The following is a 17612-nucleotide window of genomic DNA, read 5'->3' on the forward strand; positions in this document are numbered from 1 at the left end:
GTCCCCGAGACCTGTTCTCTTTTTCCTCCGGGAAAGAGACTGGGTCGTAGCAGGGCACACAGCCCCTAGGAAGGGACCACGCCCTGGGTACATGCACCTTAAGCTCCTCCCGATAGGGTATCCACAGAAGTGTTATGGGCAACTGCTAGGAAGTGTCCTTAAAGGTGGGGGGTCTGGCCTCCTCCTCTTCCTTTCTCCTTTGCCCTGGGTGAAATATGGGCCCAGTGGCTGCGTCATGAGGTGAAGATCATAAATGACACAAAAAGAAGACAGAAGGAGCCTGGATTCCTGGTACCCTAGAGACTTTTACGTGATTGTCTACACAGATTTGTCTTCTTCAAAGACTTAATTCTTGGAGTGCCTGGGTGGCTCAGTCGGTTAAGCATCTGACTTTAGCTCAGGTCACGATCTCACGGTTCATGAGTTCGAGCCCCGTGTCAGGCTCTTTGCTGACAGCTCGGAGCCTGGAGCCTGCTTCAGATTCTGTGTCTCCCTCTCTCTGCCCCTCCCCCACTCGCACTCTGTCTCTCTCTGTCTCTCAAAAATGAATAAACATTAAAACAAGTTAAAGACTTAATTCTTCCAGGGCATGTTGAGGTTCACAGCCACCTTGAGAGGAAGGGACAAGATGGTACCTGAGGACCCAGTGAGCAGCACAGGGGGAGCACAGCGAATCAGGCCTCTCTCGGCCCTGGTGAGGAGTAACAAGTCGTGGATATTGGTGCGGCAGCTCAGCAAACTGAACCCGGCATCCCATCGGTCGGTCAAGTTTACCAAGCACCCAGAGAAGGGCAGGCATGGTGCTCGGTGCTTAGCGTGGCAAAGGATATAGAAGACAAGCTTGGTGTTTAAAGCACTGGTCACCAGCGGGGGGGTGACACAGAAAAAAACTCTGAGCTCACTTGGAGGACCATCTTCCAGCCAGCCCACCAGCCAGTGAATCAATCAGGGGTGTCCGAATGACTCACGGGAGCCTGCACCACACAGTGCTGGGCACCCAGCGGGCTGAGCCAGGTGCGGAACTGGCCTTGCGGGAGCTCATGTCCAGGCAGGTCAAGCCCTACGTGCATCCCGGAACAGGCAGGCTCCCCGGGCCTCCCTCACTCCCTCCCCGGCTTTCTATGGTGGGCCTGCTACAGTGGGAAGGGACTTCATCCAGACCAAGGTGCTGATCTGATTATCAGATTTCCCCAGCCAGCCTGGGAGCAGGAAAGTGACAGGAGGAAGCTCAGGGGGTCACCCAGCAGGCGCGGGGTGAAAGGTCTGGGACTTGAAGAAGCCGCCAAGAGTCTGGGAAGAGTTCACGTGACACCTGAGGAGTGATGCCAGAGGGCTGTCGGGGCTCCGGTGGGGCCTTCCCCGATTCACATCCTTTTAGCCACTGAGCGCACCCCGGCCAGGGCAGACACGTGCTCCCCATCCAGGCTGGCCTTCACCACTCTAATTCACAGCTAACGGCCGTGTTGCTGACCACATCCGGCTGGCAGTGCCCTGTGGATGGACTGATGAAAATCCATCAGTAAAAGCAAACACGGCTTCTCTCTTGGTCAAGAACCCAGAACGACTACCCCATGGCCAACTACAACTTTGCCAGGCATTGAAGGCATAACTTGGTCGGTGCTTACATTTTCTGTGGTCGTCACATCCATCAAGAACGTCCCCTCGTTGAGCTCATCTCACCCTGTTGCCCAAGACCCCAAGTCTCCTACTTTCTGGCAGGACCCACGTGCCCTGAGGCCGGGTCCTCAGAGTGTCACAGTCTGGCCAATTCCACACACCTTCCACCAACACGGATCTCCAGGAAGGGGACCAACAAGCTTAAGGACGTTCGCTGGTTTCTCGTGTTTTGTGCACAACAGAGCACGGAGAGCTCAAGGTTATCCTCCTCATCCTGTATTTCTAGTTCGTTTTTCAACCAAAGCATTAAAGTTTTCCAAACTCAAAAGCAATCTCCGATAAAAGATAACCGGTCTCCTCTGCAGTTTCAAACACCTCTAGTAATTATAAAATCCAGCTACCCAGCTCGGAGTTTCCTTTGAGAAGGTTTACGGCTTCTCTTAAGGAAGATGCTTTTGATTTATGCTGATCATGTCTGACAGCCAACATTTCTCTTAATAATAACCATAAATAAGCAAGACAAGGTCCCCTAACGGTGAGGAGCACGTCTCCACTGCCACCTCCATTGTCAAGGTCACCTAACCTGTGAGCGGCATTTTTTGCATTTTTTGGTGTGGCTGTGGATCTCCACTGCCACATTCATTATGAAGGTCACAGAGGTCCGGTGCTCCTGGCGTTCAGGGACCTAGCCTGGTGCTTCGATCCTACACCCTGTCCTCCAACAGCCTAACCTGACAGGAGACGCTCAGAGGATGACGTTTGTAAAAGCAGGCGGCACCCCGCAAGGACAGGTGCTGAGCCTGCTGGCCACTCTCCAGGCAGCCATTTTACAGAGCTCTTTACCCCAGCGCGACAGCCACACCGAAGATGCAAATCTTGGGGGAAAAAAAAGATGCTCAAAGAACAAAAGGGACCGGCAGACGGAAGGCTCTAGAGGAGGGTGCGGGAAAGCATTCTAACGGGCAAACACATGTGAGCGCACAGGCTGCGTCACAACGGTGTGGACCCTGAAGAATGAAGTCTGGGTAGATTGCAGGAACAAGGTTTGTCAACCAAGTACTGGGAAGGCCAGCAGATCTTCTCCTCCCTCCGCCCCCCTGCAAACAGTCTGGCTCGGATGAACTTTCTTTCTATTTTTAGTGACTAACATCAATATGTTTTCACACTCACGGCCCTGAAAAGAGGACACAGCAGCTGTCATGTTATTACTGAGTGGCTTTTCTTTCTGCACTTGTCTCGCACGGGCACCGCTCCCAGGTCCCTGATGAGGCCCAGAGTGCCGAGGGCCTGGGGTGGGGCATCGCCAAAGTGGGTCTGAGCCTGAAGCACACGCCGCCCGGGAAATAAAGATGGCGGACAGCCATGAGTCCTGGACGTGTTCACAGCACAATACGCTCACACACTGTGGTCTGTGGGGGTGGGCAGGTGGGGAGAGCGACACCACAGCATCTAGAACTATGAAGTTGATTTCTTCGATTTGAGGCAGACAGATGCTTTATGATGTGCCTTACATTTGGGTTGGAACATTCTAGAGCTCATGCTTGCCTACGTTGGGAGGAGGGAAAAAGCAACCCCCCCGCCCCCCATGGTTGAGAGAAAAAGCTGTTGCCGGAGCAGTTGCAGGACAGAGGAGACCCCACTTGGAGGACTGCCCCCATATTTTAATTCCAAACCTGCTGGTGCCACCAATATTCTGTGGCACAACGGCTTCTGAGGGCTCCCAGGGAGCCTGGGGTCCCACAGGAGGGCTCAGTACGGCAAAGGACCGGCTAGGAAGGAGGGCAGGACCACGCCACTCTCACTTTAACTGAGGCACAGAGTTGCACGCGGGGCTCTTTACGAGGTGGCCTCGTTAAAAGCGCGTTCTTATGCTAGAGAACAAGTAGAGGTAACTTCTGTGGAAGCCACTGAAGAGCAGAGCTCCATCACAGAGAATTCTGAAGTAGCTCAAGTCGTCCTCAGTTCCTTCTGCCTCCTGTCTCTCCGGCCCAGTCTCTCCCGGCTGACCTTTCACCTCACCTACCCCATGGCTACGAGGGCCACCCTCTCTGACCTGGCTCCTCTTCTTCTCATCCATCAATAACGTCCTGTCACGTGTCACTCCAAACTCCAATTAACAAGTCAGGGGTTTTTACCACCATGTTATATCCTTTGCACTATTTACTTGCTTTTGATGGGAGATTCCTGGAGATGCAAAGACTTGCTCAGAAAGCATGCATTTGGGGCACCAGGGTGCTTGGGTGTGCCGTGCTGGTGCAGTGTGTGTGCGCGTGTGTGTGTGTGTGTCGTGCAGGTGTACTGTGCGTGTGTTCAGGCCCCATGGTGGCTGTATACACACAGCTGTCCACGAGTGTGTCTGGGGGTGGGGGTGGGGGGGACAGAGGAAGGGCCTCCCCATCGCACCGCCAAGGAGATCAGTGCGCTTCATCCTGCTTCCGGGAGCGGCTGCCAGAGTCTCAGGGCCACCAGCCCCAAGTTTTGGTGTCTGTAGCTGCCAGGCCATGAGGCTGGTGGCTCTGAACTGACCCCTCCGAAAGCCCTGAGCGGCGGCGCCGTCGCTCCCACAGCAGACAAGCCTGGGTCTCGGGGACTCCGGAGGGCCGCGCAAGCAGGTGCCCACGGGCTGGATGCCCCCGGCGCGCCAACGTCTGGCAGTGGGTTCCCGCAGTGACACCTAACGCGGCCGCGGCCCCGTGGAGGCCTGAGGGCGCAGGCGGTCAGTAGGGGTGGGGGGAGGCAGGAAGGGGGGCCCGGGGTCCTGCCCGCGCCCGCCCGGTGCCTACCTGAGTTGGAGCGCTTCTTCGGGGCCTTGAGGCTGCGGCAGCGGCCGCCCACGGAGCTGCTGTTGTCGCTCGTGGAGTCGTGCGCGGAGGACGCGCTGCCGGTGGCCTCGCTGTCGCGCGGCACGCTCTCGTAGCCGCTGCTGCCGCCGCTGTGGTAGAACAGGGCCGTCTTGCCCATGGCGGGCGGCAGCTCGCCGCTCAGCACGCTGCTGTTGTCGCTGCCGTGGCCGCTGCTGCAGCGGTGCGGCCGGCGCGGCGGCGTCACCTTGCTGTAGGGCGAGGGCAGCGGGGGCGCGGCCGGCCGCTCGTCGCCCCCCCGCGCGCCCGCCCGCGCCGCCCTGCAGCAGCTCGGAGATGCGCCCGTTGACGGCGCGCGGCGGCAGCTTGCCGGCGGGCCCGGCGCCCCGGCTGCGGCTGAGGGACTGCGTGGACCAGGACGTGGGCTTGGCGCTGGCCGCCAGCCCCGGGCTCTGGCCCACCGCCTGCGGCAGGGACTTGGTGGAGAAGCTGAGCGTCTTGGTGGTGGCGGTGGCCAGGCTGCGCGCCTTGGGGCTGGCCAGCAGGAGCTTGCTCACCGCCGAGATCTTGCACGTGCCGGCCTTGGGCGACGCGACGACGCCGGGGGCGCCGGCGGCGGCGGCGGCGGCGGCGGCAGCGGCGGCGGCGGGCGGCGCGGGGCCCGGGGCGGTGGGCGAGGCCCCGGCGCCCCCGCGGCCCGGGCTCCTCCCCGCGCGGGGCATCGTGCTGTCCTTGCCCGCGTGCGCCCGCCAGCTCCCCGCGCACAGGCTCTCGGCCCTCTCCAGCGACAGGCACTCGTAGTGGCTGACGGTGGCCCTGCCGAGGGAGTTGGTCCTGCTGGCCAGCTGCTCCAGCTTGGCGCTGAACAGCCGGCTGCTGCTGCTGGCCTCCTTGGCCTGGCCGCCGGCCTCATCCGGGAACGGGGCCAGGAGGGGCGCCGGGGGGTGCGACGGGCTGCTGGTGCCGCTGCTGCAGGCGCTGTGCTGGGGGCTGGCCCGGTTCTTCTGGTCCAGGCTGGACTTGCGGACCGGCGGCAGAGGGGGCGTCCCTTTGGGCCGGGCCAGCATACAGTGCTTGGGCGACGCCGCCTTCCTCTCCAGGGCCGCCTTGCAGGGCGACGCGCCCTGGGCGCCGCCCAGCCCGTTGGTCTCCGCGGCGCAGTGGTAGAACGGACTGCCCGGCTCCTCCTGCCGGCTGGCCTTCTGGAAAGCCCTGGGAAGGCTGCTGGACTTCAGGCCTCTGTTGGGGTGCACGGGGCTCTGGGCGGCCACACCGGGCAGGGCCATCTCACAGCCATCCGCAACCCTCCTGAGGTTGTCGCTCCCGGGGGAAGCGGACACCTCACCGCTGCTGCTGCTCAGCCTGTCCCCAGGGCTGGCCTTCCTGTCCTGCTCTGCTCTGGCCTCAGGCTTTGCGGGGGGGCCTGTGGCGGCCTCACGCCCGGCCCCTTCTTCACCGGGATAGGCGCTCTCTTTCTTTACCTCCTCTTCCCGTTTTAGCCAAGGGTCCTCAAATCTCATCTCTGTCTTCGCACCGGTTTCCCGGCTGTCCTGGGGCTGGGCTGCTCTGGGCGCTGAGCTCACCGCGGGGGCGATGGACGCCTCGGGCCCTTGGACGGGCCGGGGGCTCACGGCAATGCAGGGGTAGACTGTGATGTTGGTCTTCATGGGGATGTACCCTTCGCAGCTGCTCAGGTCTGCTGTGTTGGAGATGGTGACCATGGCCTTGCCCAGCGTGGATATCTTGCAGCCCTGGATGGGGGTCGCCTTGTCGAAAGAGTCCTCCCCCACGTCAGACAGGATGAGCAAACCGTCGGGGCCCGCCTCGGGCTTCTCCCGGCACACCACGGGGCTGCTCTGGATGCCGCCGCCCAGCTCCGAGGCCGGAGGATCGGCCATGGCCTCCCCGTGCCCGAAGCACGTCTGGGCGATGAAACTGTGGCAGGACTGCTCGCCATCGCTGCCGGCGCTCACCTCGCTCAGCCAGGAGCTGATGGAGGAACGTTGGCTCCCAGCCTCGCGGGCCTTCTCGTCCAGGGTCAGCTTCGGGAGGGGCAGGAACTGCGTGATGCTGACCTCGGACACGGGGGCCACGCTGGAGTAGCACTCGAGGTCCTCGCTGATGCTGCCGATGATGCTGACGGGCCGGGAGCCCGAGGCCAGGGCCTGCACGGAGCAGTCGCTGTTGAAGCTGATGATGCTGGTGGGGCGGCCGCCGTCCAGGACGCCGCTGATGGTCAGCTCCTCCACCAGCGTGAACACCAGCTCGTCCTCGCCGTTCAGCTCCAGGGGCTGCTGCACCGTCACCGTCGTGGTGCTCAGGACCTCCTTCTTGGGGTCTGGAGAGGTGGCCCCCCGGTGCTCGTCATCGACCGGGCTTTCGGGGAACCCTTGGCTCCCAGCGGACATGGACTTCTTCAGAACCTGGGGGCTCATTCCAACTGGGGGGGTTCGCACCTCAGGCTGCAGCAGGGACTCGCTGGATGCCGTGCAGGCGTCCTTGCTCAAGGGAGGCAGGGGGGCAGGAGAGGGCAGCACACCCTTCTGGGTGTAGACTTTGCACCTCTGGGAGGGGGAGCTGGCCGGCTTGTACTCGGAGGTCTTGGACAGGCTGGCGATGCCCAGCCGCGGGGACCCCATCGGCCTGGGCTTGCCTTCCACGAAGCCACAGGAGTTCAGGCTTTCTCGGCTGCTCTGGAGGCTGGGGCTCTGCGTGAGCTGGGAAGCAGCGTGCTGGCCGCCGCCGCTGCCCGGGATGCTCCTGGGCGAGGCAGGGCTGGGGCTGCCGGGCAGAGCCGGGGTGGGGCCGGGCGAGTGATTCCTCTGCATCTTGGAGGCGGGAGGGTCGGTGCCTTCTCTGTCAGTCAGCTGCCCGTCGGACCCGGCCTCCTCCTTCTCAGACTCACAGAGTGGGTTGGCCCCAGCCGCCTGGCTTAACGGGGGACCCTTGCCCGCTTGCTGGGCCCCAAACTGGACCGGCAGCTCTTCGAAAGGAAACTGACTGGGCTCCTCGCTGCCGTCGATACAGTCCAGCCTCTCCTGCAGCTCGGCAAACGTGTTGCACTTCAGACAGTCCCTTTCCGACTTGCCGGCCGCAGCCCCTCCGGCCTCCGGGGGCCGGCCGTCGCCCCGTGCCTTCTGCAGGGCGGGCACGATGGGGACAAAGTCTGGGGGGCCCTCGTTGTCGGTGAGCTCTTTGTCGGAGAGGGCCGTGCCGTTGGGCCCGATGTAGATGACCGTGTCGCAGGACTGCTCGCTGCTCGAGGAGTAGTCGGGGTCGCTGGACAGCGGGGGGATGGGGAAGTCCGGGTCCCCCGCGGCCCTGGCGTGGAAGGGTCTCAGCTGGGTGGGCCTTCGCATCCTGCCTTCCTCGCAGGAGCTCTCCCCACCGGACGAGCTTGACGTGTACTGAAGATGAGAGCGGGGAGGTTAGCGGGGGCGGGCCTCCCGGCGAGCCCACAGCGACTCCGAACAGGCCCCCCAGGCCACCCCGGTCCCCCTCCCTGCGTCAGGCTGTTCCTCGTGGTGCGTCAGGCCGGCGTGCCCCAGCTTGCCACCACACCGTGGCCTCTAGTGAGAACGGCCCATGTGGCACGCTGGGGAACAGAGCCTGCTCAGGACAGGTGACCAGCCCGGGCCCTGAGTGACCTCCTGAGGGCAAGACAGGTCACTACCGTGGCATACCCCAGCCGTCTGTGGTACCCTGCATCACACAGGTTGTCAAGGCCCATTTTTTCCCCCCCCCCCCACCCACTCCCCGCCATACACAGAAAGACACAAAGAGGAAAAAGCTTCCTGCTTCACCAGCTGGCCTGGTGACCACAGTTGTGATGGCTTTCTGCCACATTCTGGTCATGCCACCAGGGTCCTGGCTTTGCCTCTGCCCGAGAAAGCAAGGCTGGTAGTTTCTGCCAGGCTCCTTGCGTCCACCAGAAACCACTGTATTCACGTGGCAAAGCCCAGGAGCCCATAAATGATTCCTGGAAATGCGGGAGAAGTAGCACCACGTGAGCAAAGCACTAATCCAAAGATGGGCTCAGCCAGTCGCAGGACAGGGTCTCTATCTACGTGGGACCAGGGCAGGGAGGGAGACACGGAGTGTTTCCCGTCCTACCCAGATGCCTGACGTGGGCCTAGTGCTCCCGGTTAGGGGTCCAGGCTGGATGACCAGCAGCTAGCGAGGCTAGGGGGCGCGGACTTCATCATCCCCCCCCCCCCGACCATCGTCAGCATCGCCTGCCCCCCCCACCCCCGCCCCCGCGCTCGGGGATTAGGAATACCAGCTCGGCTCCAGGGTAGGGCTCCCAAAGCATCTACACCCGCTGCACCCCCTGGGAGCTCCCTACCTTCGTCTTCTTTTTCTTCATCCTCAAGACTCTCGAGGCGATCTGGATGGTGGACAGGGTCTCTGCGTAGTTGCCGGCGGCCGCCGAGATGTGCGCGATCATGGTGGTGCGACAGTTCACGTTCCCCAGGGACTCTCGCAGCAGCATGGTGAGTTTGCTCTCTCTGCCAAACAAAGTGAATTAAGGCTGCATTAGTGGGTCATGCTTCACGTTGGCTGTCAGGGTAGGACCGCGGGCCTCCACATGGCTTTTTTGTTGTGGGCAGCAGGGTTTTTTTTTCCCCCCATTTTTAAAAAAAAGGGCGTACTAATTAACATCATTTTCTAGCACACCGCTGTTTGTAGCGGGCAGCCGAGCAAGGGCTTCTAACCCCAAGGATGGAATCCACGGGACACACCTCCCTTGGCACTCATGTCCCACTCCTGGGTAAGCCCGTGCGTCTGTGTGCGCCCACCGGGCGCGGTGGACGACGGGACCTGGGGATAGGAACTGGAGGAAGGGAGAAGACGGCTCTGTGGCTGATTCGGCAGGCCGTGTGCACACACAGCCCTTCTTTTCAAGTGTCTGTGTGCGAGGGGTCCCTGCAAGGCAAAGTGGTTTGCCAGCCACGAACCTGCGTGTTAGATCCGTGTGTCTGCAACGTACCCAGTTTGTTTGCGAGAGTGGCAAGCACTTTACCACCATCTGTCTCTTCCTCTCGTGCCTGCACGTGGCGGCAATGCAGGAGAAGGTGTCTGTGTTCCCGATTACAAGTGGAGAAACAGAGACACGGGCCCGAGCACTCAATCCGTCGGCCACAGAACGCAGACCTTTCTAGAAAGGCCTCCTCTGGGGACTCTGCAGGTGCCGTGTGGGGCCAGGGCCCTGAGTGGTGATAATGAGGCTCAGGACTTTACAGACGGTGGTTGCAGGCTCTTCCAAAACTGACCTGGAGCGATGGTGCATGTGTTTCCATTCCTGCACGTGTCCCAACAGTCTCCCTGCCTCGCTCTTAAAAGGCTTCTGCTTACGTCATCATCAGCCCTCTCCTCTCAACTGCTGCCAGATGTCATTTCACCTCTGGAAGCTTCCCTGATCCCGAAGGCGGAGGCAGCCTCTGCGTCTCCTGTGCCCTGTGTGCACAGCTGTGCATTGTGTTCAGAATGCCAGGTTCCGGGGGCTCGTCCTCACGTCCGTGTCCCCACCAGGCTGTCAGCCGGCCACCCCCGCAGAGCTCCCTGGAGAGGGACCGTCCAGCTCGGCAGACCCGGTGTGAGAGGCAGGCTGCCGTCTGCAGAGATCAGGCCTTGGAAACGGGGAAACCCTTTCACACGTGACCTGCATGGGGCCTTCGGGGAGGAAGACTGCGGGGTGAGAGCCAGAGTTTGCCTTTTCCATCTGGAACCAATTAAGGTGTCAGTTCGGGACGCCGGGCTCACTCTGGCTCAGTTCCAGGACAATTAAAAAAAAACGCATCAGGGTTTTCCTTCAGCCGAAATCGTCAGTGATGAAAGTCGTGGAAGGAGAGTGTTACGGACTGAATGCAAGCAAGCTAACCCCCAAAGTGATGCCATCAGGAGGGGGGGCCTTCGGGAGGTGACCGGTCACAAGGGCAGTGCTGTCATCGACGAGAACAGCGCTCTTATAAGGGGGACTTCCGGGGGAGTTCGCTCGCTCCTTCCGCCATCGGAGGCTGTCACCAGAAGGCAGCCGTCTATGAACCAGGAAGCTGCCTCACCAAACACCAGACCTGCTAACACCTTGTTGAACCTCCAGCCTTCAAAGCTCTGAGACATACATGTCTGCTGTTTGAGGCCCTCCGTCTGTGGTTATTTTTTCAGAGCGGCCTCAACGGACCGAGACAGGGAAGGGGGAGTGCAGAAGGATCGAGGCCTCGCTGCAGACACTCATCTGCCTTCAAAATGTGTCCAGCAGGCAGGTCATGGATGCCACCAGAGCTGACAGCCAGACGGGCGGTCGGGTCCCACCCCCGGCACACACTCTTCGCGGAGAGCCTGCACCTGCCTGAGTCTAGGGTTTTGTCTTCACTGTGTCTTTGAGTGGAAGACAGATCCCATCAGGGGGAAGTCGTGACTGCTGCAGTCAATTCTTACTGTCCGAGGTGGCTGTAGTCTATTAAGTCTCTGTGAACCCGGAAGCAGTGAGTCCAGATAGGAACGGTTCCTCGGGGCCACTGGTCAGTTTCCCGTCAATGAATCGATCGATACATAACCTTGATTCACGTGTTTCTGTTTAGAACACCTGATTTAATACACATTCCTTACAAATGATGAACTGTGTGCACTCTTTCTTTAGAACAAAACACTAGCTGAGGAGGGTTTATTTTTCTGACCCTAGGTAATAAGAACATAAATTTCTTTGGCTTTTTCAGCCTCACAATATTGTCCACTATGCTTTTTTTTTTTTTTTTTTAATTTTTAAATTATTTATTTATTTTTCATGTTTTAATTTTTTTTTAATTTTTTTCTTTTTTTTCAACGTTTTTATTTTATTTTTGGGACAGAGAGAGACAGAGCATGAACGGGGGAGGGGCAGAGAGAGAGGGAGACACAGAATCGGAAACAGGCTCCAGGCTCCGAGCCATCAGCCCGGAGCCTGACGCGGGGCTCGAACTCACGGACCGCGAGATCGTGACCTGGCTGAAGTCGGACGCTTAACCGACTGTGCTACCCAGGCGCCCCATGTTTTTATTTTTGAGGGAGAGAGAGAGGCAGAGACAGAGCATGAGCAGGGGAGGGGCAGAGAGAGAGGGAGACACAGACTCTGAAGCAGGCTCCAGGCTCTGAGCTGTCCGCACAGAGCCCGACACGGGGCTCGAACCCACTAGCGGTGAGATCATGAGCTGAGCCGAAGTCAGATGCTCAACCAACGGAGTCACCCAGGCGCCCTGATGTTTTTTTTTTTTTTTTTAATTTTTTTTTCAACGTTTATTTATTTTTTTTGAGACAGAGAGAGACAGAGCATGAACGGGGGAGGGGCAGAGAGAGAGGGAGACACAAAATCGGAAACAGGCTCCAGGCTCTGAGCCATCAGCCCAGAGCCTGACGCGGGGCTCGAACTCACGGACCGCGAGATCGTGACCTGGCTGAAGTCGGACGCTTAACCGACTGCGCCACCCAGGCGCCCCTTGTTTTTGTTTTTAATTTGATCATCTTATGAATCCATAAAGAGAGCCTTTTATCTGTAGTTTCATCATGCATTTTAGATGTTACTTAACTCTTTCTGAAGCAGCCTGACGCACAGGTCAGTGAATTCCCTCTTCCTCTTTCTGGATGTACCATATTGTTGACTCGTTAACACTGAATTCATGCCAAACGGCACTACAACTCATGCCTGAACGAGGCTTCTCGAAGATACATATTTTCTCCGTAAGGCACGTCACTGCCTTCTCGCACCAACGAACGCCGGGCCACCCCACAGCACTGTGCTTGGGGGCCTTTTTGGCAGTGAAACCACCAACAAAAAGCACACAGATACAAACAACGTGGCACCAAACAGGACTCTGAAGAGGAGCCTTGTTTACAAGAAGAGAGGCGAGACGAGGAGGCAGAGGGCTGGCTTGTCCCATCTCAGCTGGGGACGGCACATCAAGCCACCCCACGTCTGGGCCGCTGTGCACGTCCGCAAACGACAGCAAAGGCGCCACTCGAGCTGAGTTTGAACGTGATTCGTAAACACGGAACCTGCAGCTGATGAGGATCACGTGTCCCACGAAGTCCCCTGGTGTGAATGCCTGCTAACCGTCGTGCTCTGCTGAGGGCACGCTCCCTCCTGCGTGTGACCGCGTGTCCGTCCTCAGGAAGAGGGGCCAGGAGGAGCAGGCAGAACACGGTTACGTCGCACTGTCTGCCCTGTGCATTTCCACCCGGCTCCCCCTTCACCAGTCAATCGTAGGATGATTTTTTTTCCCCAAGTCCACACTGTCGGAAGAAGCCGGGGCACGTTGCTTGGCAACCGGCGTTTTAGCGCTCCTCGAGGAAAGCCAGTAAAACCGCTGACAAGACTCTTTCACACGGGCCTCTCTAGACTCTAAAACATAGCCTTATGGGAATGAAAAATGGTGGCTATAAAGCTTGGGTTCTCTTCCGCCTCATGATGATCTTTTAACTTGGAACAAAGACAGTTAAGTTGGGGAGGGAAGGTGAAGGAAGGGGCAGGGTACTAAAGGCTGAAAACTGCGGATTTAACTTGGTGGCTGGGGTAGGAAAATAAAAAGATTCAAAAGAGTTTCCAGGGCAAGAGTCAGCACGGACTCAGTCTGCGTCTCTGTGTTACGGCTGAGGCAGGAGGAAGGGAAACGCACAGGTGCAGGGCCAGTGGCCCCCAAGCCCCAGCTCCAGGCTGGATGGGGGACTTAGGGGCCATGTGGGAGGGGTCCTTGCTGCGCAGGATGGCGTGGGTGGGGGGCAGGACCCGACTGCGGTCTGGGGAAGGCCTGGGCCAGTCTTCCAAGCCCCCATGTGCCCGGCACACAGATTCACCTCCTTTCCGCCCCACCCTGCATACATCTTTTATTTTATTTTCTATTTCTTTTCAATGGTTATTTATTTTTGAGAGAGAGACAGAGACAGAGCACGAGCCGGGGAGGGGCAGAGAGAGAGGGAGACAGAATCCGAAGCAGGCTCCAGGCTCTGAGCTGTCAGCACAGAGCCCGATATGGGGCCCAATCCCATGCACTGTGAGATCATGAAGTCAGAGGCTTAACTGACTGAACCACCCAGGCGTCCCTGCACACACCTTTTAAAATGGGTTTTGCGGGGCGCCTGGGTGGCTCAGTCGGTTAAGCGTCCGACTTCGGCTCAGGTCATGATCTCGTGGTCCGTGAGTTCGAGCCCCGCGTCGGGCTCTGTGCTGACAGCTCAGAGCCTGGAGCCTGTTTTGGATTCTGTGTCTCCCTCTCTCTGATCCTCCCCCGTTCATGCTCTGTCTCTCTCTGTCTCAAAAATAAATAAACGTTAAAAAAAAAATTAAAAACAAAAATAAAATGGGTTTTGGAACAATGTCTTCCTTTAAAAAATAAACCGACCTTTTATTAGACAAAAGAATGGGAGAGTGAACAAATGGTAATGGTAGTAATTCAAAAAGAGCACGATGAGCAGGTGGTCCTCTAGGGCAGGGCCTGCAGGCCAAATCCAGCCCACCACCTGTTTTTGTAAATAAAGTTTTATCGGAACACAGCCACACCTGTTTGTTAACATATGGCCTCTCGCTGTTCTCGTGCTGCAACAGCAGAGTCGAGTAGTGGCGATGGAGCCCGAGTGGCCCATCAAGCCACAAATGTTTACTCTCTGCTCCTTTACGGAAAAATGGGTGTTATTTTTGACCTGTGTTCTAGAGTAACAACATAACGCGGTCTCATCCCAGACACGGCACCAAAGAGTCAGCAAGCTGAGTGTGAAGGTGGGTCGCGATTTCCTTACTATTCAACGATCTCTTCCTGAGTGGACATTCTGCGTTGTCTCTTTTAGTTGAGATGTTTCGCAAGGGGAGAGCGGAAGTCAGCATAATGGAAACTGGCGAGGGACAAATCCCGAGCTATAGGCTCACTCGAGCACCGGGACACAGCTATGGGCAACTGCCCGGATCACCTCCCGTTTCATCCAGAAGCAGAGCCCGTCCTTCTGAAGGGGCCGTGAGGCTGGGCCCGTTATCTGCAGCAGCCCGTTCAGGAAACACCGTACCGAGCATGTCGGGTACCATACAGGTGCGAGGTCACACTCTATCCAGTGAGGGACACACGTGGGTAAAGCGCATCGTGACATCACCGTTAAAGCCAATGACACAAGGACATCTAATACTACACACGATAAGGAAAGCGCCCTCCAGCCTGAGGGGCGTCCCCAGTCACTGTGACTCCCACACCTCCACAGTGACGGCACCGTCCGTCTCCTTGGCTGGGATTCCCCTACGTGGTGTTTATTTGTTGAGGTCCCTAAAACACCCAACAAAACTCTGAATTCCTTTCTGGAAGGGTGGTCCAGAATCCATGGCTCATTATTCGTTGACCCTCTGGAGAGGCAACCCTCCCAACTGGTGAGGGGTACAGGTCCTCTGATGAAATACGAAACCCGCATCACGCTGCAGTGTCAGCCCGAGAATTTCACAAGAAAAAGGCCACGCCTTTCCTGAGCAGTGTTAAATATGCTCCTTTTCCAGAAAGGTGGGGAGGAACCCTGGAGGCAGAAAGTGGGGCATCTGTGAACCATGCCCTTCTGAAGGAGACAGAGGCGGCCAGCTCTGAATCACCACGTCGGGCAGCCTGACGACAGCACCACAGGACGACCTTCTTTCACGCCCTGCTTCCCGTGAGAGAGACACCACAGGTGTCCACTGGTAACGTGCGTGGGGGTCCTTCAGCACCCACACCGCGAGGGCTCAGAATCAAGCAAGACAAGACTGTGCCTTTTCCCTCATGTCAGCTCTTAATGAAGTGTGGAAAGAAAGGAGCTTAGTTAATCCAGAAGACTAATTAAGCTCCGGGACAATCTGCAAGAGAGAGAGTCCTGTGGGTGGCAAGAGTCACAGCAGACATATACACCAGAAACACGGGCACACGGCTACCCACGCTGCCGCACGCAGGCCTGCTTTCCTCCAGAAACACGACAGTGTTTTCCTTTAAGTGATACACCATCGGTATTGAAGAATGGAGACCACGCACACAGAATTCAGGTGGGTGTCAGAGACCGAGATCAAGGTAACAGTGAACATTTAAATGCCAAAAAAAAAAAAAAAAAAACCCCACGTTGGCAACCCTCGCATTCTGTTTTTTAGAGAGAGAGAGAGAGAGAGAGAGAGAGCAAGAGAGTGCAACACTCCATGCTCAGCACGGGGCCGGAGGCGGGGCTCAATCCCACGACCCTGGGATCCTGACCTCAGCTGAAATTCAGAGTTGGACGCTCAACCGACAGATCCTCCCAGTTGCCCCATCACTCACATTAAGGATATGACCCTGGAGCCACACTGCATTCCGGAAAGCATCCCACTTTCTATCCACTTTACCTGTAAGCTGCCGGAATGTGTTGTAGAGCCTCAGGCTGATAGCTTGACCCGCTGGGCAAGAGTTGCTAGGTCACAGGCCAGCTCCAAGGGTTCTGACCTCCCAGCTCTGCCCCTAGGCCCCAGACCCCTGCATTTACCCACTGGCTACCAGGAGGAGAGAGGAGAGTGAAAAGGAAGCACGAACAGAAAGAAGAGAAGCGGCAGATTAAAATCGTGAATTTGGGCCGAGTCTGGACACTCAAATAGAATTTTCCACTCTCTCTCCCACTGACCCTGCCTCCTTCCTATTAACATCCTACTGGTCTGTGAACATCCTTTCTTACTGTCACCTAATGGGTCGCTAGTGAGTGACCTCCTGAGGCCAGCCTAAGTATTGGGGACCAGGGTCCCAAGACATCAGCATCCATGGCCCAATGTGGACCACATCTGTGTTTTTGTCTTTGTTTTTGTTTTTACCCCGTTAGAAACAGGGTTGAGCAGAGGACACCAGCCCCACTGGGTGAGGGCAATTCTCGTGCCTCTGTCTTCTAGGTCCCAAGGACACGTCTTCTTGACACTGTTGAGTTGACAGATTGAAATACATACATCCACAGGGGAAGAGCACTTCCCTCGAGTTTATTTATTTGTAAGGGTGTTGCTGACTCCCTTCTCACGACTGCTTCACAGACCTGCACGCTTTTGGGAGGAGACTTTTCGCGCCTCCTCTTTGGGGAAGGCGTCTACTCTGCAGGAACGGCCTTCACTCAGCAATGTTCCCCTCAAGGGTGCCAACCTCTCAAGGCATGAACGATCTGGATTCTGGGACCACAGAAGAACCAACAGCTTGGTACAGACCAAGCTATCCTAATGCATTTTCAAAAGGAGTAACGTGAAGTTGCTGTGGTTGGGGCATTACGCCATTTGTCCTGCAAACAGTGTGAGCAGGTCTCACTGTGGGACGCTGGGGAGCGGAGTGCAAAATGGGGCAAACCTCCTTCAGTGACAGGGGCTCTGGCTTGTGCAATAAAGCACTGGCAAAACCAGCCCCTATTTCTGGCACGTGTGTTAGAGGAGCTTCTGGAAGCACTGGGCATTTAGCCATGTGAGAGATGGAGAGTTCCCTCATCAGGGGAGAGCTCGCGGAAGGAGCCCGCGGAGAACCACCCGTTGCCAGCTGAAGGGCCAGCCTCTGTGATCCGGCCGGTATACACGTGATGCGGGTGTGTGCCTTGCTTAACCTAAAACTGCCTGTGCGTGGAGGTCCTAAAACTGTAACCAACTGGGAGCGGACAAGGTTAATCTAGCTGTTCGCTCACAGAATTCTTTAATAGACACTGGAGAGCCCTGAGGCACAAACGGCGCCATTTTGGAAGGCTTCTGACACAGAGTAACACACGGGAGCGATGCCTTCTTCCCCGGGCCATCCTGCTTATCCAAGGCTGGCACCATGGCGGCTCCAGAACTCTGGGGGCAGTGCCCAACGAGAAGCAAGAAAGACGGGACGGTGGCCCACAGGGGGCCTATGTGAAGCAGTACTACCCCTGACAGACTAGGCACGTGATGGGCATCCATTTGGAAAATATATGGGTGGAAAGCCAGTTCACGTAAGCTAAAGGTTTCGCATTGCAGGTATGGGTTGGGGCCAACGAAAGCTGCTTTATGACCTGAATAGTTGCCACTGTTCTCAGAGGAAGACAAAGTCTAAGGAAATCTGGGCTGCGTGAGTCCAGTGGAACCTGGATATCAGTGTTCCATTTATCTGAATAAGATAAAATTCACAGGAGGTCGGCCTGCTTCATGAGAAAGACCAGCTGTAGGGGCGCCTGCGTGGCTCAGTCGGTTAAGCATCCGACTTTGGCTCAGGTCATGAC

The 17612-nt window shown here is 57.5% G+C and overlaps 1 protein-coding gene across 1 annotated transcript in view; it reads right to left on the bottom strand.

The window, feature by feature from the left end:
* KIF26B (kinesin family member 26B) overlaps positions 1-17612 on the bottom strand; it is a 457099-nt gene that overhangs the window by 19173 nt on the left and 420314 nt on the right. Inside the window, 3 exon segments of the mRNA XM_032591791.1 lie at positions 4401-4720; positions 4722-7825; positions 8764-8926. Coding sequence (XP_032447682.1) covers positions 4401-4720; positions 4722-7825; positions 8764-8926 — 3587 coding nt within the window.

The sequence above is a fragment of the Lynx canadensis genome, chromosome F1, assembly GCF_007474595.2.
Source record: "Lynx canadensis isolate LIC74 chromosome F1, mLynCan4.pri.v2, whole genome shotgun sequence".
Taxonomy (NCBI): Eukaryota; Metazoa; Chordata; class Mammalia; order Carnivora; family Felidae; genus Lynx; species Lynx canadensis.